Source organism: Panthera onca, chromosome Y (assembly GCF_046562875.1).
Source record: "Panthera onca isolate mPanOnc1 chromosome Y, mPanOnc1 haplotype 2, whole genome shotgun sequence".
Taxonomy (NCBI): Eukaryota; Metazoa; Chordata; class Mammalia; order Carnivora; family Felidae; genus Panthera; species Panthera onca.
Window position 1 is genome coordinate 21,086,669 of NC_138358.1, and position 21,025 is coordinate 21,107,693.

At 55.1% G+C, this 21,025-nt stretch overlaps 1 protein-coding gene across 1 annotated transcript; it reads right to left on the reverse strand.

Moving 5' to 3' along the window:
* Positions 1 to 2,057: 2,057 nt before the first annotated feature.
* Positions 2,058 to 5,784, reverse strand: LOC145715066 (testis-specific Y-encoded protein 1-like). Its single transcript, XM_081794647.1, has 6 exons — positions 4,948 to 5,784; positions 3,654 to 3,731; positions 3,386 to 3,497; positions 3,102 to 3,247; positions 2,905 to 2,996; positions 2,058 to 2,211 (listed from the first exon to the last, which is right to left on the reverse strand). Exons 1-5 carry the CDS (start codon positions 5,629 to 5,631, stop codon positions 2,925 to 2,927), a joined length of 1,092 nt encoding a protein of 363 aa, XP_081650773.1. The 5' UTR covers positions 5,632 to 5,784; the 3' UTR covers positions 2,058 to 2,211; positions 2,905 to 2,924.
* Between the last annotated feature and the right edge of the window lie 15,241 nt (positions 5,785 to 21,025).

The window sequence follows — 21,025 nt, forward strand, 5'->3', positions numbered from 1 at the left end:
TGGGACTTCACTTCCATCTGGCCCACATGCAAATTCTAGGGATGGGGCTTTGGGGGCAGTGCGGAAGCCTTGCAGCTTCAGCGTCAAGGAGCTGGGCACACACACCTGTGGGCACAGCCGGCAGCAGACTGGGACCAGTGTTCCTCCCTAGGCCCCTTTGACCCTCCACCACCTGAGAAGAATACTGGAGGGGCTGTACGGCTTTAGACTCCCCAAAGCGCACACACAGTGGGCCATGTGCTGCCCACTGTGGTTTGGGGCAGGGCGGGGGGAGCCCGGTCAGAATCCTGACCACAATGTCCACAGCATCCTCTGTCGACATGCAACCGCTGAGACACTGAGAAAGGAACCCAGTTCCCCATTTACATGAGGCCAGGAGTCGACAAAGCCTGAGGCTAATCAGGGTCACCCGCACAGGGACTGAGAGGCGCATTCTGGCACCACTTACATGCAAGGGGAACACAGTTCTGGGACACACCTTGACATGTCCCCAGCCCAGCTGCAGCGACAGTGGTGATCTTGTGCTGCGGGGAGAGGTGTTGCTGGCAAGGAACTGTCCCCTCAGAGAGCAGCTGGCAGGCTGCTCACCTGCCCGTCCACACATGGATCACCCACACCACCCTGCTATGGCACCCCTGGGGGACTCAAGTCACCTGAGGTCTAGGGTCCAAGCTCCTCCCTTTCCCTGGGCCTGGTGCACAGGAAGCAGAGAGGAGAGCCCCGAGGAAGAGCTGACTGGTGACAAAACATGGCTCATCTGCCAAGAGCAGAGATTCTTGCTGGACGGCTCCCTCCAGGGAAATACCTACGCCCTCTGCACACCACGTAGCCTGACAGGTTGGGTTCCCTAGCTACCCTGTGCACAAAGCCTGGGCACACCATGTAGCCCCTACGTATTTGCTACTGTCGGCCCACCAGGGCCACTCAACACACACACACACACACACACACACACACACACACACACACACTCACTCCCACATAGACACACACTAACACACACACAAGCACACTTACTCACAAGTGGTCCACTGGCCACTGGACACAGGCTTTCCTCCCCTCGGCCCCCCTCTTGACCTTGCACCAATCTCCCTTTTGCATCCTGACTTGAGCCCCCTGGCACAGCAACGATTGCACCCATCCCAGCGATTACCATCAGGACTCAGGAGGGAAGGGACTGCACTCTTGTATTCTGGCACCTGACCGTCCCACATAAGCACCTCATTCACACAGACCGCTGTGTCTCTCCTTGTCTCTCCAGTGGCCTAACCACCCACTCCTGCACAGACAGAGACACACCGCTACGCAATCGCACAAACATATGCACGCTCACACTGCCGGCACCACCACGGATCTCAGGCCCAGTTTGCCACAGACGCCCACACACACTCGCACGAACTCACGCTGGATCTCTGCCCTCGGGCGTACTCTCTCCATGAATTCCCACTCATAAGCCTCGCTGCTGCCCACAACCCACACCTGCCCCTCCCCCTCACACATCTCCCATCCTGAGCCACTGTCTGAGGACAGGGCTCGGGATCAAAGGAGCCCCGGGTGTGGGAGGCAGCAGCAAGGTATACTGGCATCGACTATGAGAAGCCTGCCTGCTCCTGAGTTGTCCGGGGACATGTGGTCTTAGCTCTGATCCTGACTGGAGGCTTTGCTGACTGGATTCTATCTCACCAAGGACACAGCACCCCTCTGGGATCAAGGGTCCTGGCTGAAACCCCCCGAGTCCTGGCCACACTGTACCAGGACCCAATGGACCAATTTGGTCCCACTGTGCAATCCCCTTCCCTGCCTTTCGGCTCTGGCCTATACAATAAATCTCCAAATAACAGGTCTGTCTCTTCCTCCTCCTCCTTCCAGGCTCTTCCTGCCCAAGAAGGCAGGCCTCTGTGCACATGGCAACACCGGCCCCACGCCAGTACTGCACCTCTCCTGCACACACAGAATCACCCGGGCAGCGGCTAGGACAGTCACACTCAGGTCCCGTTCTCGTCGAGCCTCCTTGCGTCCCCCATAAACACACACAAACACATACACAAAAACAGAAGGGTTTTTAGCTTCCTGTATGTGTCCACATAAACATCGTGGAAACTCTTCAAGACTGCCAAACGTGATTTCTTCCTTAGTTCTCTCCCGGGCTCATAGAAGACAGGAGACTCATCCACCCATCTCTTCTAGTGCTGGTCACGTCCTCCATTGTTTCTGCATGGGCAAACATAGGAGCTCTGCGCCATTCATGCCCACACAGATGCAGAGCCCCTGACACATGTGGGCACACAGAGACACATTTGCGTACACGCACACACACACACCCCCATGCAACAGAAACCAAGAGTGATATGGGATATTTGCAAATACATCCCAGATGGTGTCACTCTTGTGCCTCACCCTTTTGCGATCCCCCTTGCTTTCTCACCCAGGGAGTCGTTTCCAGCCCCCAATGGCTTTGGAACAGATCTAAGAATGGCTGTCAGGTTGCGGGAGGACATGGCGTGGTGGGGCACATGGAAGGAAGTGAGAGATTCTCACCACAGTGGCGCCTGGGGACACGGCAGCTCCTGACCCAAAGACTGGGAGGCAAATCCAGACTGAAGGAGCAGGGGGAAGCCCGGGACAGGGCGGACATCCACGGGGAGCATTTGTGGTGAAGCACTGCTCCTCCCGAGTTGCTCTCCAAAGCCCCAGCCCACAGCACAACTGCATTTGGTTTGCAGGCTTCGACCCTCTGTGTGTTTGCAGCTGAGTCTCTGCAGGTTCCCTGTCATCCTCCCACCCTCTCCCCATGCTACCTGTGTCCCTGTCTTGGCGGACCTTCCATTTCCAAGCCAATGTGTGGCCCACGTTCCCTTGCCCATACAACACACAGGTCAACACACCGTATACTGGGGTTCTCACCGACACATGCGCATGTCAGATCACTGTCTTCTGGTCCCTTCCTCCATCAGGAAGTACTGCAGGGGATTGGGCCACAGGTCCTCGATGATGATCTGGTAGGGGACACAGGCCGGTGCCATATTGGGCATAGCCCCCTCACCTCTCTGGCCCAGGGCCACCCACATCCCCACTGCTGACGAAGGCCTCAAGGGCCCCACCTCGGCAATCCTGTTTGTCCCTGGGCAGCTGTGCTCACACATCCAGTTCAACAAGTTAAGCCTGGTGGGGTCATGCCTGCGACTGGGAGCTCCACGTTCATAATCCCAGAACCACTGGACTGGAGTGGAACGCGATGCCTTGTAGCCTGCAGGAAGAGAGGATTTGAGGAGCAAGCTGATGGCCTCCTCCCCACCCACCTGCCCCTCCCCCTCCCCCTCCCTCCTGCCCCTGATTCATGCTCCTCATCCCCCTGCCCCGCACCATCATGGGACCCACACCCTACCAGCAAAGCTAAGCTGATACTCCTTAATGATCACTGGGTTCCAGAAGTACGGGTTGTCCCCAAAGAAAAACATCACTCTGCAGCGGTACTTGGGATGGCCCACTTCTTCCACCTGCCGTGAGCAATGGGACAGGAGGGGGCAAGTGTCCTCCCTCGGGGTCCTGAGCTACTTGCCTGGCTGTGAGGGTGAGCACCTTTGCCCCACCCTCTCCTGCCCAAATCCCACCCCCGACGGGATGGCCCCCAGCCACAGCCTCCCCGGTCTCACCTCCAAGTCGACCACGTAGCTGAGCACGTCTTTGTCCTGGGCTCCGATAATGGCCGACAACTGGGGGTGATTCAGAATCTGTGCTGTGTCAAGGAGCTGTGCCTTCAGATGCTGTGGAAACAGACACAGCCCCCCTCCAACCCTCCCAGGCTAAGAGCAAGGGACTAGATCACGGCATGTGCAGAAAGACCAGGAAACACTAGTCCCCACACTCCTCAGCCTCTGCAGATGCATCAGACCCCATCGACACTGGGCAGTCCGTTGGCTTCCTGTACCTCCCACGCTGTCTGCACACAGCAGGGAGAGACTCCACTGCCTGCACGCCTCACAGTTCCTTCCTATATCTGACCTGTGTGGGCTGCCAGCAGCCCATCATAGCTTGTGATGTCGGCATGTGCTCTGACCCCTCCTCACGGCTGGGTTTCTTGGCATATTCCCGTGAAGACCTATGTTGTCACCAGCCTCCTGAGTCCAGATGGAATAACATGGCTTACAGGAACCCGACTGCACACTTACGCTGCAAGCAGAGGGTGTGGGAGGGAGAAAGAGATCGAGAAGCACGGACGAGGAGGGCCGAGGAGGGAAAAGGATTAGACACAGTGACACGGCCAGTCCGGAGAGAAAGACATGGGTGGGACCGAGCCGGAGCCTGAGGACAGAGAGGGAAGCAGGGGTGGAGATACCAGGAGAGAATCCTCTGTGTGTGTGTGTGTGTGTGTGTGTGTGTGTGTGTGTGTGTGTCAGGGTCTGAGGAGGCAGCTTGTACCCCATTCGGAGTGGGTCTCAGTCGTCCTACTGTCAGGCAAAGGGGCGTGGCGTGGTTCCACTAAAGGTCAGGAGTGTGTGTCTGAAATGCTCTCTTTTGAAGGAACTGCTAGGAAACGTGCACAGCCTGTGAATGTGAAGGTGGGTGTGCGGCCTGTGTAACTCTCCCATTTTGCAGCGAAATATTTCCTTGCCTTATCTGCTCTGAGTGAAGGCTGCTTTGTGCTACCCTAGCTCTGGTAGCATGGGGACACATGGCTCGTGTCTGCAAGTAATATTTGAGACCAGCCTGCAGGCCAACGTTGGCGGAGACCTAGAGGAAACAGACCCAGTCACCAAGTCCCCCCATCCCCAACAACCGCCCCTGTCCAAGGCCTTACACTGGATCCCAGACCACACCAACCCAGGGCCAGGGACCATTCCCCAGCTCTCCTCTCTGGGGGCCATCGCCCTGAGGCACCCTGCTCTCAGTGCCCAGCCCTCCTGCACAACAGCCCCCGCCATCACCCACCAGCACAAGGAAGGATACCGCCTGGGCCCAGAAGCCAGGGATGTGCTTGATGATGGCCCTTCTGTGATCCAGGTAAGAAATCTGCCTCCGAAGAATCCTGCGCTTCAGCCGCCATAAGGCCCTGGAATCCTGGGCATTCCCAGCGCTGATCTCCAGCTGAAGACGCTCCAGTGCTGCCAGCGGGTCCTGGGCTGAGGCAGGACGCAGCGCTGGCTCTTGCTGCTGCAGCGGCTGGGAGAGCTGGGGCCCCTCCTCCGCCTCTGCATCTGCCTCGCGCTTCTCCTCTTGCTCCTGAAACTCCTCCTGCTGCTGTCTCTCAACTTCCACCTCCTCCTCCTCGTGCATGTCCTCTGCTTCTGGCTTGGCTTCCTCAGAATTCTCCTCTCCAGCCACCTCATCCTTGGTCGCCTCGCCGTCCTCTTCCTCCTCCCCGATCACCACCTCAGCCGCCACCATTCCGTCATCCAATATCAGCACCAATTCCTCCGCTGGGCTTGCCACCTGTATCTCACACCCGGCCTGGGCTTCCTGCACAGGATGGGCGTTTGCCGCCCCTGAACCTGGGGACTGCGGCCAGCCCACGCCCTCCAGCGCCCCTGCATTCCCGCGGGGCCGGGACTCTCCACCTTTCGCATCCGGGACGATCAGGGCCCAGGGTCGGCGGGAATCTCCGCTTTGTCCGGACCGCGACACGCTGGCCATGACGCTCGGCCCCGGCCCCAGTGTAGCTAGGGCAGCCTCAGGACAAGGACAAGGAAGTGGAAGCAGGTGGAGGGAGCCTGGGCCTCAAGGCTGTTAGCTCCCTGCTGCCTCTCGCTGCAGCCCGCCCAAGTTGGGCGCAGGCGCACAGCCTCTGGGATTTGAGGACTCCGCATTGGCTGTGGCTGCTGTGGAGGAGGGGCCGAGACAGAGGCAGTGAAGAGTGTGCGCATGCGGCCTGGGAGAGAAGTGGTTCCAGGGCAGGTCAGGCCCGCTAGCCAGGTTCGGGGAGCAATCAGTTGCAAGACAGCAAGACAGGGTGCTGGTCGCCAGCAAGCGCGCGCCAGCGGCCGGTCCCGGCTCTGGAGCAAGTGCCCAGCCGCCAGCGTGACCCCCGTTTTGCTGCATGTCCTCTTCAGCGCTGTCACCTTCCAGGCCTGACTTGCGAGGTCCCGGGTATCACACAGTCTGTGGTCGCTTGTACACCCTTTCCCCAGAGGCCTCACTGCGGGCACCAGAGCATTCAGCACAGGAATGTCCACGCCGTGAGCCACGGCATGCTCCGTCCCTTGCCCCTTTTTCATGAAGCTGGGCAAGGCCTGGAGAAGTCCTTGGTGTCGCGCCTACCAGAGCCACATGGCCGTCTGCACGGTTTCTCCTCCTCGGCCGTCAGGCTGAGGGCGGAGGTAAGGTGGGTGCCCACCCAGAACCAGTGACACCCACCCTAGACCCACCCCACCACCGTGTCCTTGCAAGAAAGCAGCTCAGTAGAACTCACTGCACTGCAATTCAGAGCAAAGAACAACCCCCAGAGCACCATCTGCCCCTGGTGCCCTACTGATCTCCGTACAGAGCGCCAGGGAGATGGGTAGTAGGATTTAGTAGTTTGCTCTGGTCCGGAAATCTAACCTTCCACGAAAAGGAGGACAACTCCAACCAAGCAGGGCACTTAGGGGCCCTTCACCGAGAATTGCAAACTTGTCTGTGTCTGTCTCTGAGAAAGCCCCGTGCCTGCTTTCACTAGTACACACGAAAGCAGACGAGTTCCCTTCCCATTTCCCAGGCACCAACAAGAATTCTGAAGAAGCATGCACCCAGACACAGAAGGTCCACTGAGAGAGACAGTGAGAAAGAGACACACAGAGAGACAGAGCTATAGAGGGAGAGAAAGAGAGACACATGCAAGCAGATGAAGGAAGGACGAGTGGAGGGGAAGACCGGCCTGGAGAGGGAGAGTCCGGGGAGATTGGCGGGAGAGACAGGGAGGAGGAGCAAGACAAGAAGAGACAGAGGGGCACCTATTACAAGGAAGACAGGCGGAGACAGGGGGAGGCATTAGTGATGGAGAGGAGGGAGACGAAGACAAAGAGAGCTGGAAGGAAAGTGGGAGGGAGGGACAGGAAGAAGACAAGGGAGGGGGAGGTAAGGAGAGGGTAGGAGGAAGGAGAGCAGGGGCAGCCGAGGCGGAGACAGGTGGGCTGACTCTGAAGACAGGGCAACTGCAGTGTGCACTTTCACCTGGTGAAATTCACCTGTGCAATTTGCACAGAGACGAATGCTGTACAGTGGTCAGCCCTCAGCACAAAAGGCACCGCTCCCACCTGGACCTTAAGGGCAGTCTGAAACGATCGCTGAACTAGAAGGAAGCTGCAATGAGGTCATTCGGGGTGAGGAAGAGGGCACCGCAGGGAAGAAAACAAGGACCCGTTCCCCACAGGGCTGCTGGAAGCCCTGTACTTACCAGCAGGAGACAGGAAACGGGACTGCCGGAAAGACACAGCAGAGATTTAGGCAGAGCACGTGCGGGAAGAAATCACGTCCCAAAGCTCGGCAAATTCAAGCAAAAGCAGAGGCTGCACATCCATGAATGTCAACGCTTTCCGAGTGGAACCAACGAAGTTCTCACAGATGCCCAGGAAATGTGCTCAACTCTGAGGCCCCCTCGCCTCTGGCAAGCTTCTCATCCAAAGCGACTCATCACAGAGAAAGGGTGGACCGTGAGCAAAAGAGCCAAGGTCTCCTTCGGATCCCCGGACGCAGACAGGTGATCCGCCCAGTAATTTCAAGCCAACGTATGGTGATAAAGGTTACCTTCCACCACAGTGATGGAGGAAACTCGCACCCGAGGGGAGGACAATGAGTGAGAACCGCATCCCAGGCTGTAAGCTAAGGACAGACCATCAAGCTGTATTGGAAGGTCACGAGACCGTGACTCAAATGTCTGTACAGACACAGAGCGTCTGCAGAAGCACGAGGGCTGGATAGTTGTAAGCAGGTAGCAGGATTTCTAAGTCTGGGCTGCCTGTATGATACGAAAGGCTAACACGTGCAAGCAGAGCTATGCCCATGTGATGCGGATCAGCCTCCTGAGGCGGTACTTTGTACCCTGTGGAGGACCTGGGAGACGCATGCAGGCGGGCTCCTTGTGCACCTCTGCCACCAGGCACACATGTGGGAAACGTAGGGCCAAAGGGTTTGCCGCCGGGCTTAGTGTGGCTCACCCTTCTGCGGGTGCATTGAGCATCAGTGCAGAAAGCACTGGGCTCACTGAAAGAAGCCAGCCCCTGACAGAAGCACAGTGGTGGTGAGCCCTGCCTGATGGATTCCTGAGGAGACTAAAGGAGTTAAAGGCATGCAGTCCACCAGAGAGTAGAGTGGTGCTAATCAGGGGAGGGTGCGATGAGGAGGTGTCGGGCCTCGGGTGTGAAGATGCAGTCATGCCATGTGCATGAGTTCTGGAGATCTAACTTGCACAGGGCAGCCGTAAGCAATGCTTCACCGCCTCGTCAGATTTCTCAGAGGCAAGTGCTCTCACCACAAACAAAGAGGGGTCGCTGAGAAATGTCCCGGTGAAGGTGGCTGGACGGAGCGCTTGCACGTGAAGGATACGGGCACATCCGTCACTGCCCGTTGTGTCCCTCAGGCACGCACTAGTCCTGGTGGACTAAGCTGAGCTCAGAACCCAGCAGTCAAAGGTGTCAGCCTCGTTCCTGCAAACATGAATCAGACTCCCAGGTAGGACGTAATGGACAAATTAGGGACCAGAACACACAGGAGGCACACGGAAACGAGACACACACTGGCAGGGGGAAGTCTCTCCCAGCCAGGAACATGCCACGTGGCAAAAGAGTAAGTGGGAAAACGTTGCCGGTCCGCTTTTCACAATTTACGCCTGCATCTGCAACGTGCAGGCCAGTGACGTTTGAGCCCCTCGGGCGCAGAGGGTTTGAAAACAGAAGGACAGAAAATAGAGGTGTGACGGAATGCTCACAGCAAGCCAGCTGCATTTGGGGACATTCACTGGCTGGCAGTGAGTGCATGGCCAATCCTCTGACGAAGGTCCTACAGGCACGGAAGGATTTCTGGCTCCTGGAACATAGAACAGAACACGCAGAAGCCCCTCCACCTGACAGCAGGACAGCAACTGGATCTGTCAGTGGAAGAAAGGGGTTGAATGCAGAGGGAAGCACACTCAAGCGCAGAAGCATACACCAAAGACAAGACAGGCCACCAGAGCCACAGCTGACCCAACACACAGGTGTGCAGAGACGAAGGCGGTTACACGGGTACAGCTGTGCCCACTTAGGCCAGGCAAGGAGGCATCACCAGAGATGAGTCGGCACAGGCAAAGCCAGGAAAAGACACAAACACGCCAGGGCTCACTCAGGGAGACAGAGGAGCACAGGCAATGCGAGACATTTCCTGTGAACAGAGAACAACGTGACGATCCCGACAGGCCAATGAGACACGTGTGGTTCAGAGACATGGAAGTCAGAAGGCTCCTGAATTGCTGAGGGTGTCCTCTCTCGAGGGACAGCACTCTGGAGCCCACACACGCTGATGTTGGGGTGGAAGAGGCCGCTGGGCAGCAGATACAGTTGTGCAGGGGGTTTAGCAGCTCCTGGACCCTAGGGCTCCCCGGGGAGAGCTGCGGATACGGGAGGACACCCAGGGATGCCGGGTGTGCAGCATGAGGGCTGTAATCCCTCGGACACAGAGCACCGAGGCCTCTGCCCACGGACCTCAAGTGTCCACACTCGAGGGTTTGGCTCTGGGTGCCGTGAGTGCATTCCACACCCACACCTTGTCCGTACCTTGTCTTTGGGACAGGCCGGGCGGAAACGTCACCCTGGCCCCTAAGGAGGTATTGGCTGGAGATATTAACATGTGGGGGACCCTGTGTTCACCTGTCCCCTAAAGTGTTCCTGCTCGGCAAGACCTATCAAGTAACGGCCTGCTTGTGCAGGAAGATGCCCCAAAGGGCCCAGCCTCATGACCACTGAGGCCGTATTCCCACTGCACAATCACTGGCCATACTTTCTTTGGATGTTCACACCCAAAGACTCGGGTCAGCACTGGGAGCTTTTCCAGGGTACCCTGACATTTACCCATCAAGCAGCTGAGAAGACGTGCCTCTCCAGCCAGTGTGCAGACAGCAGCGAGAGAAAGGCCTGCCTTCCCTTCTAGAGAGTGCGACAGCCTCTGCCCTGGAAGAGGTAAGGCTTGGTCGCACAGATCCTCAACTCCACAGCGTGCTGACACCCCGCTGACCATGTTGTCTGCATATGATAGGGGCAAGAGGCCTCCATGCACTGGGACTGCCCACGCCTTCTCTGGAATAGAGCCACTGCAGAGAAGCCTCTTGTACTGCAGAGCTGTGCAGTGGGGATCCTGGGGAGCTTGGGCAGCTTGGGAGACAGGAATATTAGTGTCGGGATGTCAGTCTCAGGCACGCTGTGCTGGGGGCCGTGTTACTTGGGGATACAGAAGAGCCTGCGATGGACAAGGCTGAACTCTGTCTACTGCACTGCTCGCACGGTGGAGCTTTTGCCCCATCCCTAGCACAGACATCTCTGGCAAGCAGCCATCTGCTGTGTAAGGAGTATCCCAGCACTCACGTCTTCGCAGGTGAGGCTCGTCCCAGTCCTTTCTAAGCTCCAGGCCTGCCGGGGACCTCTGCACAGAATGCTAAGGCCTCACGAGTCCATCGTTCCCTATGTGGCTGAGGCAGCCTTTGTCCTGGCACTCAGGCAAAGGAACACAGGCTGCCTGGGACGAGGCGACCTCCCTGAGCGCCTGCTGGTGTTTGCACTTGGGAGTCTTCTCACAAGTCTCACATGGCGTGTTGGACACACGGCTTAAGCCTGTGGACACAGAGGAAGAGCATCTCCCGACTCATCACGGCTGATGATGAGAGGGCAGAGGGCACACGGGAGAGGTTGGCGTGTTCGTGCCCTTGAAGAGCCCCACCTCCCCGCGACCCTCCCCTCTGTTGGCTTGCAATCTGGGCCACCCATTCGTAACCAGAGGTCTTTTCAGAAACAGCAAAGTTCACACAAGGGCATCAGCACTAGGACTCCTTCAGGAGTCTTGTGTGTGTGTGTGTGTGTGTGTGTGAGAATAAGTGAAGCGGTGTTTGGGAGGCTCAGCTTCAGGAAGTGGAACCAGAAAAGTTGGCTGTGATTTTGGAGTTGCGTGAGACTGTAGTGGGCTGTTTTCTCTGCAGTGTGTATGTTGTCCCTGTCAACTCTGCCTGAAGCAGAACTTCATCGGTCTTACCCACCCACTCTGCCTCTGGTCCCTCGGTTCCTTCCCCTGGACACCAATCTTACAACCTGCTCACAATCCCTCAAATATGTGTGGCTGGTCCTGAGATCCTGACCTTGTCCACAAGACAGTCTGCATTGGTAGACGTCTGAAAACCAGAGGGTAATCAACCCTGGGAATTCCTCTCTGTGTGGCGGTTCAGTCAACATGACTGAGGGTGTCCCCATGCGGGATTCTGGGGGCACCATCATGGACATGCCCAAACCCTGAATATTGGACATCCCTGGCCTGTGCTGGCCTCTCCGTTTCCTTGAATTTCCTCATTTTCACAGGAAAGCTATGAACCTGGGCACTGGCCTTGCTCTCAGGTTTGTGCCCTGGCCTCCCTCACCCAAGTCCCCATTGCTTCAATCTTACTGACCTCACATGCAATCCCAATGTGTGACCCATCCCTACGGACAATGTCCTACGTCCCGCCCTTCCTTGGAACTCCAGTGTGCAGGCACAGAACACTTACACCTCTGGACAGCCGCATGTATACATGGACACGCCCCAGAGCGAACCTGAGAGGAAGACACACACAAACACTTCATGCTGTTTATCTCCCATTCTATATTTCTTCAAATGTATTGGACCCCCGCCCTGCGCCACGTGTCACCACCACCCTTGTCCTTATTTCATGGCCAGGAGAATCTTGTGGACCATTGGTGAGCATCGGAAGTGTTTCCACTGGGGTCGATGAAGTGCGACGCTCCTTCATACTCTTCTCAAGATCGTGCATATCCCTGGGATATATGGGTACACACAGACAGACAGACAGACAGACAGAAACACACACACACACACACACACACACACACACACACACACACACACAGGACAGGTGAGAGTCTTATCTTGGCCCTGAGTAAGGTTGCTTGAATGTTTCCAAACGGAAAGTAGGATGGGAGGGTGTGATAAGCTGTGTCAAAGCTGACAAGGGGATCCAGAAGCCAGACAACATGTGGGATGGTGGTAGGAGGCCTGAGGGTGGGGTTCAAGGTCCGGGAATGACAGTTGTCACCGTGCTATGTGATGAGCCAGCTTTGGTTGTCCCGCTTTGCTCATTCTTTTTGTCTAGCCCCCTTCCCACCTTCAGGCTCCCCAAAGGGGCAAAGCCTCTTGGACACGTTACTTCTTAAGACTCCCTGTCTCAGGCTGATGCCCTTTTGACTTGGGGTCACCTCCTGGGCCGCTGTCATTCTCGGTGCCTCCATGCAGAAGAGAATTGTGCCCTGGACCCCACGGCACACATTTCCGTGCCCACACCCTTGGCTGCTCACCTCTTTCCCTCTCAGTTCTCTCTCCTGGGGCCTCCTTCATCTTGAAATACGGCACGGGGTTGGGCCAAAGATCCTCTATGATTATCTGGTAGGGGAGACAGGCCAGGCCTCAGGTAGCTATCCCACGCAGTGGGGGAACCCATGAAAATCACCTCCCTTCCTTGTTACAGGGCCCCACCTCAGCAATCCTGCTAGAGCCGGCAAAGCTGTGGTCAGAGAACCAGTTGAAGAAGTTGAGGCTGCTGTTGTCATGCCTGCGTCTGTAGGCCTCCTGTCTGTACCTTGGGTACCACTGGATGGGACTGGAATGAGACGCCCTATACCCTGCAGGAAGACGCGTATGTGAGAAGGCGCCAGAGAACTTATCACATTCAACCCTCCACCCACTGCCACCCATGCAGTCAGTGGACACTTACCATCAAGGCCTAGGACATACTCCTTCGTAACGACTTCATTCTGGAAGTAGGAGTTCTTGCCAAAAAACAGCAGGATCTTCCGGCATTCCCTGGGAAACTTGTGTTCCTCCACCTGCCGTGGTACAGTGGGGCAGAAATGTGAAATCTTGTTCCAGGAGACCCGCCCTCCCCTGAGGATGGAACACATCACTTCTCCCCACCACCTCCCCTCCCCACACAGCCAGCCACCCACACCACCTCCCACTCCCAGGCCGACCTTCAAATTGGTCATGTGGCGAAGCATGCTTTCATCGGGCTTACTACTCAGGGCTGACATCTGAGGGTGGTTCACAAACTGCCGCAGGTCAAAGAGCCTTCAGGTGCTGGGCGTGAGAGAGCTCGAACCAGAGAACCAGTGTGGACAGCATCCAGGCGTCCTCCCCCCGGGACTGGCGTCCTCCCCCAGGGTCTCAAGCCCTCCCCACAGGCTGCGTCCAGGCCCACGGGGTCTCAGGATCGCGCAGGGCTCTGCTAGACACGCACAGGAGGCTGTGCATGCCCAGACGCCCGCAACCACGCCTAGCTTTGTGTGCTCGTGAGGACACTGAGGACGCTTACTTCCACACAGCCAGACAGCACACATCCGGTCTCGCGCCGACCAGTGGGCATTCACATCGCCTTCCCCGCAGCAAGATGCCTAGCGGGACCCAGAAACGTGCCCCCACGCGGCTTTGTGTGGGAGGAAGCCCTCGGTCATTTCCCCGACCTGGCCTGGACCTCCACCGCCACTCCCCACTCTCCCAGCTCTGTTTCCGTGCCAGGTGCGACGTAAAGCACACATGCCTCCCCCACCCCGGCACTGCCCTCCTCCCACACTCATTGCAGAGCCAGGACCACCGGATGGGATCACGTTTGCACGTTCCCGGCCACTGGAGCGCGGCTTAGCTCCAGTCCCTGTCCTGGGTTCCTCTAAATGTCACCGCACTTTCCTTCCTCTTGCGCAAGCCCAGCCCCCTCTGGACCCTCCACCAGCAGCAGGAAGGATACAGCCTTGGCCCAGAAACCACGGATGCCCTGGATAAGGGCACCTCTCTGCTGCAGATGACGCTGCCGCCTCTGCCATATGCTGGGTTTGAGTTGAGAGTCCTCCCGGCTGGCATGTGTATTCAAGGGCTGCACCTCCGTCTGAAGAGCCTCGAGCAAGGACAGGAAAGGATGTAGGCTTGCACTCATCTGCGTCTCTTCCTCCTGCTTCACGTGCAGCTCCTGTGCGTTCCCCAGGCACCAGCCACCTTGCTCCTTCCACTTTGGTTCCTCCTTCTCCTGCTCCTCAGCTCCTGCTCTTCGTGCCCCAGCTCCATCTCTTCCTTCTCCTCCTTTCCCAGCTTTGCCTCTTCCTCCTGCAGCTCTTCTTGTAAATCCTGTTGCCCCTGCTCCCCCGCTTCCTGCTCCGCAACTTCCCTTAACTCTTCCCCATCCTCCTCCTAATCTCTCTGCTCCTGATCCTCCCCCTTCTCTTTCTGCTCCTTTTGTAAGGCCTCCTGCTCCTCCTGCTGCTGCTCCTGCCCCTGCTCCTCCTCCCCCTGATCGTCGGCTTTTGACCTTCTTCCCCCTCCTTCTCCTCTTACTCCTAATCCTTCTGTTCCTGTTCCTCCTCCTACTTCTCCTCCTCCTACTTCTCTTATGATCCTGCTCCTCCTCGTCCTCCTCCTCCTCATGAAAATCATCTTCCACATCCTCATCCTCATCCTCATCGTCATCCTCCTCCCACTCCTCCTCCTCTTGAAAATCATCTTCCTCATCCTCGTCCTCATCCTCGTCGTCGTCCTCCTCCCATTCCTCCTCCTCCTCCTCCCATTCCTCCTCGTCCTCCTCCCGCTCCTCCTCCTCCCCCTCTTCTTGGTCCTTATCCTCCACCTCCTCTTCCTCCTCCTGTCCCTCCTCTACATAATTATCCTGCTCCCCCGCCTGTCCCTCGTCTTCCTCATGCTTCCTCTGGTCATCCTTCTCATCTGCAAGAACGTGTATTTCTGTGGCCGCCGCCTCAACTCCCTCCTCCACCAGGCCCAACAGCTCCGCCACCGATATTATGTTGTCCACCAGCAGCTTCAAATCCTCCCTTCGGCCGGACACCTCTGTCTCACGTCGGACCGGATATTCTTGTGCACTTCGGGGCATTCTGGCCCCGACACCATCGTCGTGTGGCGCCTCAGTCGCGTCCAGGAATACTGTATGCCCTCGAGCCCGGGTCTCTTGACTACCGCCTTCCATGACGAACGCGACCGCAGTTTACGGGGCACTGCCACATTTTCCAGACACTACATCCTTCGCCATGTGGAGCTGGCCCAGGACCGCAGGTGGGGCAGATTCAAACGAAGCGGCAGGAGGTGAAAGCACGGGCCTCCCTCACCAGACCCAGTCAGTGGAGCCCTGACGACAATGGCTGACAACGCCCTCCCGCCTTCTGCCGTGGACCAAGGGCCCAGGGGGCGCATGCGCACAGGCGCTGTACCCAGGAAGCCACGGCGGTGGCTGTCGCTGTGGTGATGCTGCCGCAGAGGCCTTTGTGGTGAGAGAAGTGCGCATGCGGCTCTGAAGCTGAGGGCGTTGCAAACCACGCCCAGACTCCCAGCCTGGCTCCAGGACCAATCATGAGGACGGCAGTGGGCGTGGCGTCGGCGGCCCCACCTTTCAGGGCGGTGGGAATCTGCTGCGAGCGTGTAACGGCACACAGTGAGCCCCGGGCTTCGGTAGTGCGGCGCCTCCAGGGGCCTCCAACTTAGCCCTCTGCGTGCCCTGTTTGGCCTCTGTCAATGAAAAGGGGACTTTCACATTCCCCCCCCCCCCTCGGCGTCCCGTACGGCCTGGGCACGAGGCTATCTACACACACGGGAAAAGGGGGACCTCCACGCTTTTCACGTTTACACCCCCACCTTTGGTCATCGTGCCCATAGTCTGGCAAATCCACTGAGCGGGTCAGCGTAGCTGTCCGTGAAACGCATTTCAGCTGTGCGCCCGCTGTCTGCACCCTGGTTTGCATCTGGTCTGCCTCCTTTGCATACGCCCTACGTCCATCCCTACTCCAAGAAGACATGTATGTCATGACAGCAGGCTAGCAGTGCACCCGCTAGGGCACACTGTTCCCGCTAGGGAAAACTCTTGTCACTCGGTGACAAGAGGTGTGTGACATGGAGAGGACACCACCCTAGGGGAGGCTGCCTATCATGCGCGATCCCAGGAGCAAAGGGATGGCACTCTCTGAACTTTGGCACTTGAACCACCCCGGTATGCACCAAATCAGGAAAGCCCCCAGTCTCTTTCCTTTGCTCCCCAACGGCCTACGCACACTCACTCAGGCACAAAGATGCACGGCCACGCGGCACGTGGACACAGACACGCACACGCTGCCAGCGCAAACGCCGGGTCTCACGCAAAAGTACTCAAAGGCGCCAGCCACGATACACTCACAGACACTCTAGTGGACCTCTGCACTCACACGTGCCCTCTGTCACATCCCGCTCGCGAGGCTAGCTCCTTCCCACGACTCACACTTGCTTTCCCCCCTCACACAACACATGCATTTGTGCTGGCGGCCAAAGCTGGCTGAAAACTAGGGCAGATTCAGTATCTCCATTGGGTCAAGGAAGCTTGCACTGAGACGCCAAGGAAAGACAGCCACAACTGATACCAACCTTCCAGTACCGACAAAACTGGAATGTGGCAGGTGGAGAAACACCAGCCACGACTAGGTTCCCAGCCTATCGACCCCTGCGCTCACCTCAGCCCCTCTCAACCCTGGGGAGTGTCTTGGGTTTCAGTACCTCCCAGCTGGCTGCAACCTACAGGGCAAGGGCCAAGGGACTGACCTTTCACGGTTCACATGTATACCCAGCTTGTGTGGGCTGCCTGGAGGCAGTCACGGCTTGGGAGGTCTGGATGTGCTCTCACCCCTGTTACTTGTGTGTTTCTTTGCGTGTTCCCCCGAAGCCCTGTGCCGTCAGCAGCCTACTATGTCCATATGGACATGCACGGCACACGGGAGCCCAGATGAACTCATACGGTACAAGGACTGGACAGAGAAAGAGAAAGAGAGACGGAGGTGGGGTGGGAGGAAGCGTTCTGAAAAGAAAACTATCACAGAGACAAAGAGACAGACAGAGACCAGAGGGATACCGAAGGAGGCAGAGGAAGGAGAGTAAGTCACAACTGGAGATAGCCACAGGGAGGAAGTGTGTTTGTACGTGTTTGTACGTGTGTGTGTGTGTGTGTGTGTGTGTGTGTGTGTTCATTTATGAATGAGCGTCAGTATCTGGGACTGAGAGAAGGGGTGTTGCTGTGATTCCTGGACCCTTGAACGCCCTCTTCCAGCAGAATGGAGGCCTGGTATTGTCAGGAATGTCAGTGTTTTGCGGACCATGACTCATGCGGTTTGGGGCCCTAGCCCAATCTCAGGCTAGGGACACAGAGCACAAGGAAAGGGAACTTGAGGCATGAGGCTCCAGACTAGGCCCTCAGGTGGAGTGTCCAGGCCCAAGGCTTTTACATGCCTGCTGCCTCCTTCCGGAGCCCACTATCATTTGGGAAGCATGCCCACGGCCCTGTGGCCCTTCGGACACTGCAGTGGCCCTGGCTGACGTGCAGGTGGGGCAGAGGCAGAGGCAGAGGCAGTGAACTTTGTGACCATGTGTCCTTGGGGTGAAGGAGCTCTGCCTAGGTGAGCAGTGGGCTGCTGTTCAGGAGCAATCAGCAGGAGGGCAGTGGGCGTGGCTCCGGCAATTGAGCCCCTGCCTCCCCTCCCAGGTCCGGAGCCACTTCTCTGCCTCCCCCTCCAGGGTGGCCTCCCTTTTTGCTACATGTCCTTTTCAGGTTTGTCACCGACCAGGTCTGTCCTGTGGGATAGCTGATGTTGGAGAACGGGTACTACAGATCTCACCCCTTTGGGGAGGAGCCAAGATGATGGCAGACAGCATGGAAGCTTCTTAAGTGTCTCGCGTGCATGAAATACAGCCAGACCAACACTAAACCATCCTACCCACCCAGGAAACTGACTGGAGGATTAGCACAGCAATCTGCATATCCTGAACCACCGAATTCAGCAGGTACGTGGCATGCAGAAGTGAACTTGGAGAGCGAGGAGGCATGGGAAGGGAGGTGCTTTTGTGCGCGGAGAGGCGAAGGAGACTGGGCAGGTGGAAGCGGGGGCAGAGCATACAGGGAACCCACCCATCCCCGAAGCAGGTGGAGAGAATGTGGAAAATTGGACGTGGCCGCACGGACTAAACTGAAATGGGAGAAAGGAGAAATAGGAGGGTTTAAATTCCATTCAGACTGTAAACGGGGTGCGCAAAGTCTGCAAATCCGCAGTTCTATGCCTGGCAGTGCTGTGGTGGGAAGGGCTAATTCTCAGGAACAGGGTCGTGTAGGAGGTTCTCAGGCCACTCAGAAAAAGGTGGTTCCACTGCTGGAAAGACATTTGGTAGGGACTGTTGAAGCCACCTGGTCCATGCACACCCCATTTGCTGGTGCTGGAACAAGGTCGTTAAGTGTCGTGAAGTCTGGTGCCAGATGTGTGTTGTGGTTTTCCATAATCCCTGAAATGCTGCGGTTACACTGACTTGCAAACTTTTTGTGGGGCGGGCTGGCATTGGTCCATAGTGTCGGAGCACTGGCAGCAGCAGGGCCCAGCAAGCGTTCCTAGGTGCAGCCTACGTTCAGCCATTGCTCATTCGGCCATTGCTCGGTGAGACCCTTCTGCAGAGGGACGGGACGGGTCAAAGCCGCAGTCCTTCAGAAGTAAGGGGCCCGGAAAACCAGCGCATCTGAGACGCAACTCAGGAGAGAGGTACTCCCTGGGGCCTGGTCACGGAGAATGCAAAAGCGCGCAGTGGACAGAAGCTGAAGACAGAGGACGGGTGTGTGATTGCTGATCCAGGAGAACAGACTGGGTAGCTGGACGGCGCCATTTTCACCGCTCTTGGGCATGTGCATATGCACCAAGGAGAGTGGCAACAATCCACCCCAGTGGGCTGGCAGCGCCATCTAGTGGACAACAGAGCGGTTACACGGAGCCCCGCCTAGCTGGGCCACCTTCGCTCTCAGCAGCACAAGTCTCACACCCGGCTTAGTTTATGGACTATAAAGCGGTACATAGACTGACTTCTAGGAGAAAGAGAAATAATTTCAGTCCTACTTCAATCTGTTAGCAGGTCCATCGATTCAATTTCCTCTCTTTCTTTCATTCCTTTTTTCCTTTTCTCTTTTACGCTGTTTTTTGAATACAGCAAGAGAGAAAACTCATTTTTATTTTCAATTCTCATTAAATATGTTTTCTTTAATTTATATTACTGTTTTGTACTTTTGCGTACTTTTTTTCAAATTCTATTTTACTCCCAATATTGTATTTTAGTGTACTTCAGTTTATTCACCTTTTCAATGTTTCAAACGTTTTCCATTTTTCTTTGTTTTCTTTTTTCTCTTTTTCGTTTCTTTTCTTGTTCTTGATTGCAGAAGGTGAAAATTTTCATTTTCACTTTCACTTTCCTTTAAAATAATTTTTTCACTTTTTGCTATATGTTTTGCTTTATGTAATTTTTTCCAAATTCTATTTACTTCCATAATGTATTTTAGTGTACTACAGTGTATTCCCTTTTTCAGATTTTCAAACTATTTCCTTTTTTTCCTTAGTTTAAATCTTTTTTCTCTAATTCGTTTCTTTTCTTTTTCTTGAATACAGAAAGACAAAAGATACATATTTTTTAATTTTTACTAATTTTCTTTAACTTTTTCTACTTTATTCTGTATTTTTTGTGTATATTTTGTGTATATTTTTGTGTATATTTCACAAAATCTGTTTTACTCCCATCATCTCATTTTAGTCTACTTCAGTGTATTTTTTTTTTCAAATTCTCAAACGATTTCTCATCTTAAAATTTTTATTATTTTTTTCTTATTTTTCCTCCCCCTGTTTTTTTCCTCAACTGTATCAAACCATTTTCAACACCCAGACAAAACATGCCTAGACTCTAGCATCATTTTTCTACTTTTTCTATTCACGTGCTTAATTTTTTAATATTAATATTTAATTTGAATTTTTTTCATTTAAGTTTTTCTACCTCATGAATTCCTCTTCTCCCCTCAAAATGACAAAAGGAAGGAATTCAGCTGAAAAGAAAGGGCATGAAGAAACGACAGCCAGAGATTTAACCGACACAGATGCAAGCAAGGTGTCTGACGCAGAATTTAGAATCACGATTGTAAGAATACTAGCTGGAGTCCAAAGGAGTTTAGAGTCCCTTTGTGCAGAGAAAAAATGAAGTAAAAACTGGCCAGAATGAAATGAAAAATGATATAACTGAGCTGCAGTGACGGCTGGATGCCGCGGCGTCAAGGATGGATGAGACAGAACAGAGAATCAGCAATATAGAGGCCAAACTTATGGAGAATATGGAAGCAGGAAAATCGAGGGAGCTTAAGGAAAAGAGCACGACTGAAGAATTAGAGAAATCAGTGACTCATGCCAAAGGAACCAGATCTGAATCCTAGGGGTACCAGAAGAGGAAGGGAGACAAATAGGGGTAGAAGGGTTATGTGAGCAAATCGTAGCAGAAAACTTTGGTAACCTGGGGAAAGACACGGACATCAAAAACCAGGAATCACAGAGGACCCCCCATGGGATTCAACAAAAACAACCCTCAGCAAGGTATATCACAGTCAAATTCACAAAATACTCAGGCAAGAAGAGAATCATGAAGGCAGCAAGGGAAACAAGTCCCTAAACTACAAGGGAAGACAGACCACGTTTGCAGGAAACCTATGCACAGATACTTGGCAGGCATCAAAGGAGTGGTAGGACATACTGAAAGTGCTGAATAGGAGAAATACGCAGCCAAGAATTCTTTATCTAGCAAGGCTGTCATTCAAAATAGAAGGAGAGAGAAAAAGTCCCCAGACAAACAAAAATTAAAGGAGTTTGTGGCCACTAAAACAGTCCTGCATGCAATTTTTAGGGGGACACTCTGAGGGGAGACATGATGAATATGAATATATATTCAATATATTCATAATCATATAACCACCAGAAACTCCGACTCTACAAACAACATAATGGCAGTAAACTCATATCTTTCAGTTCTC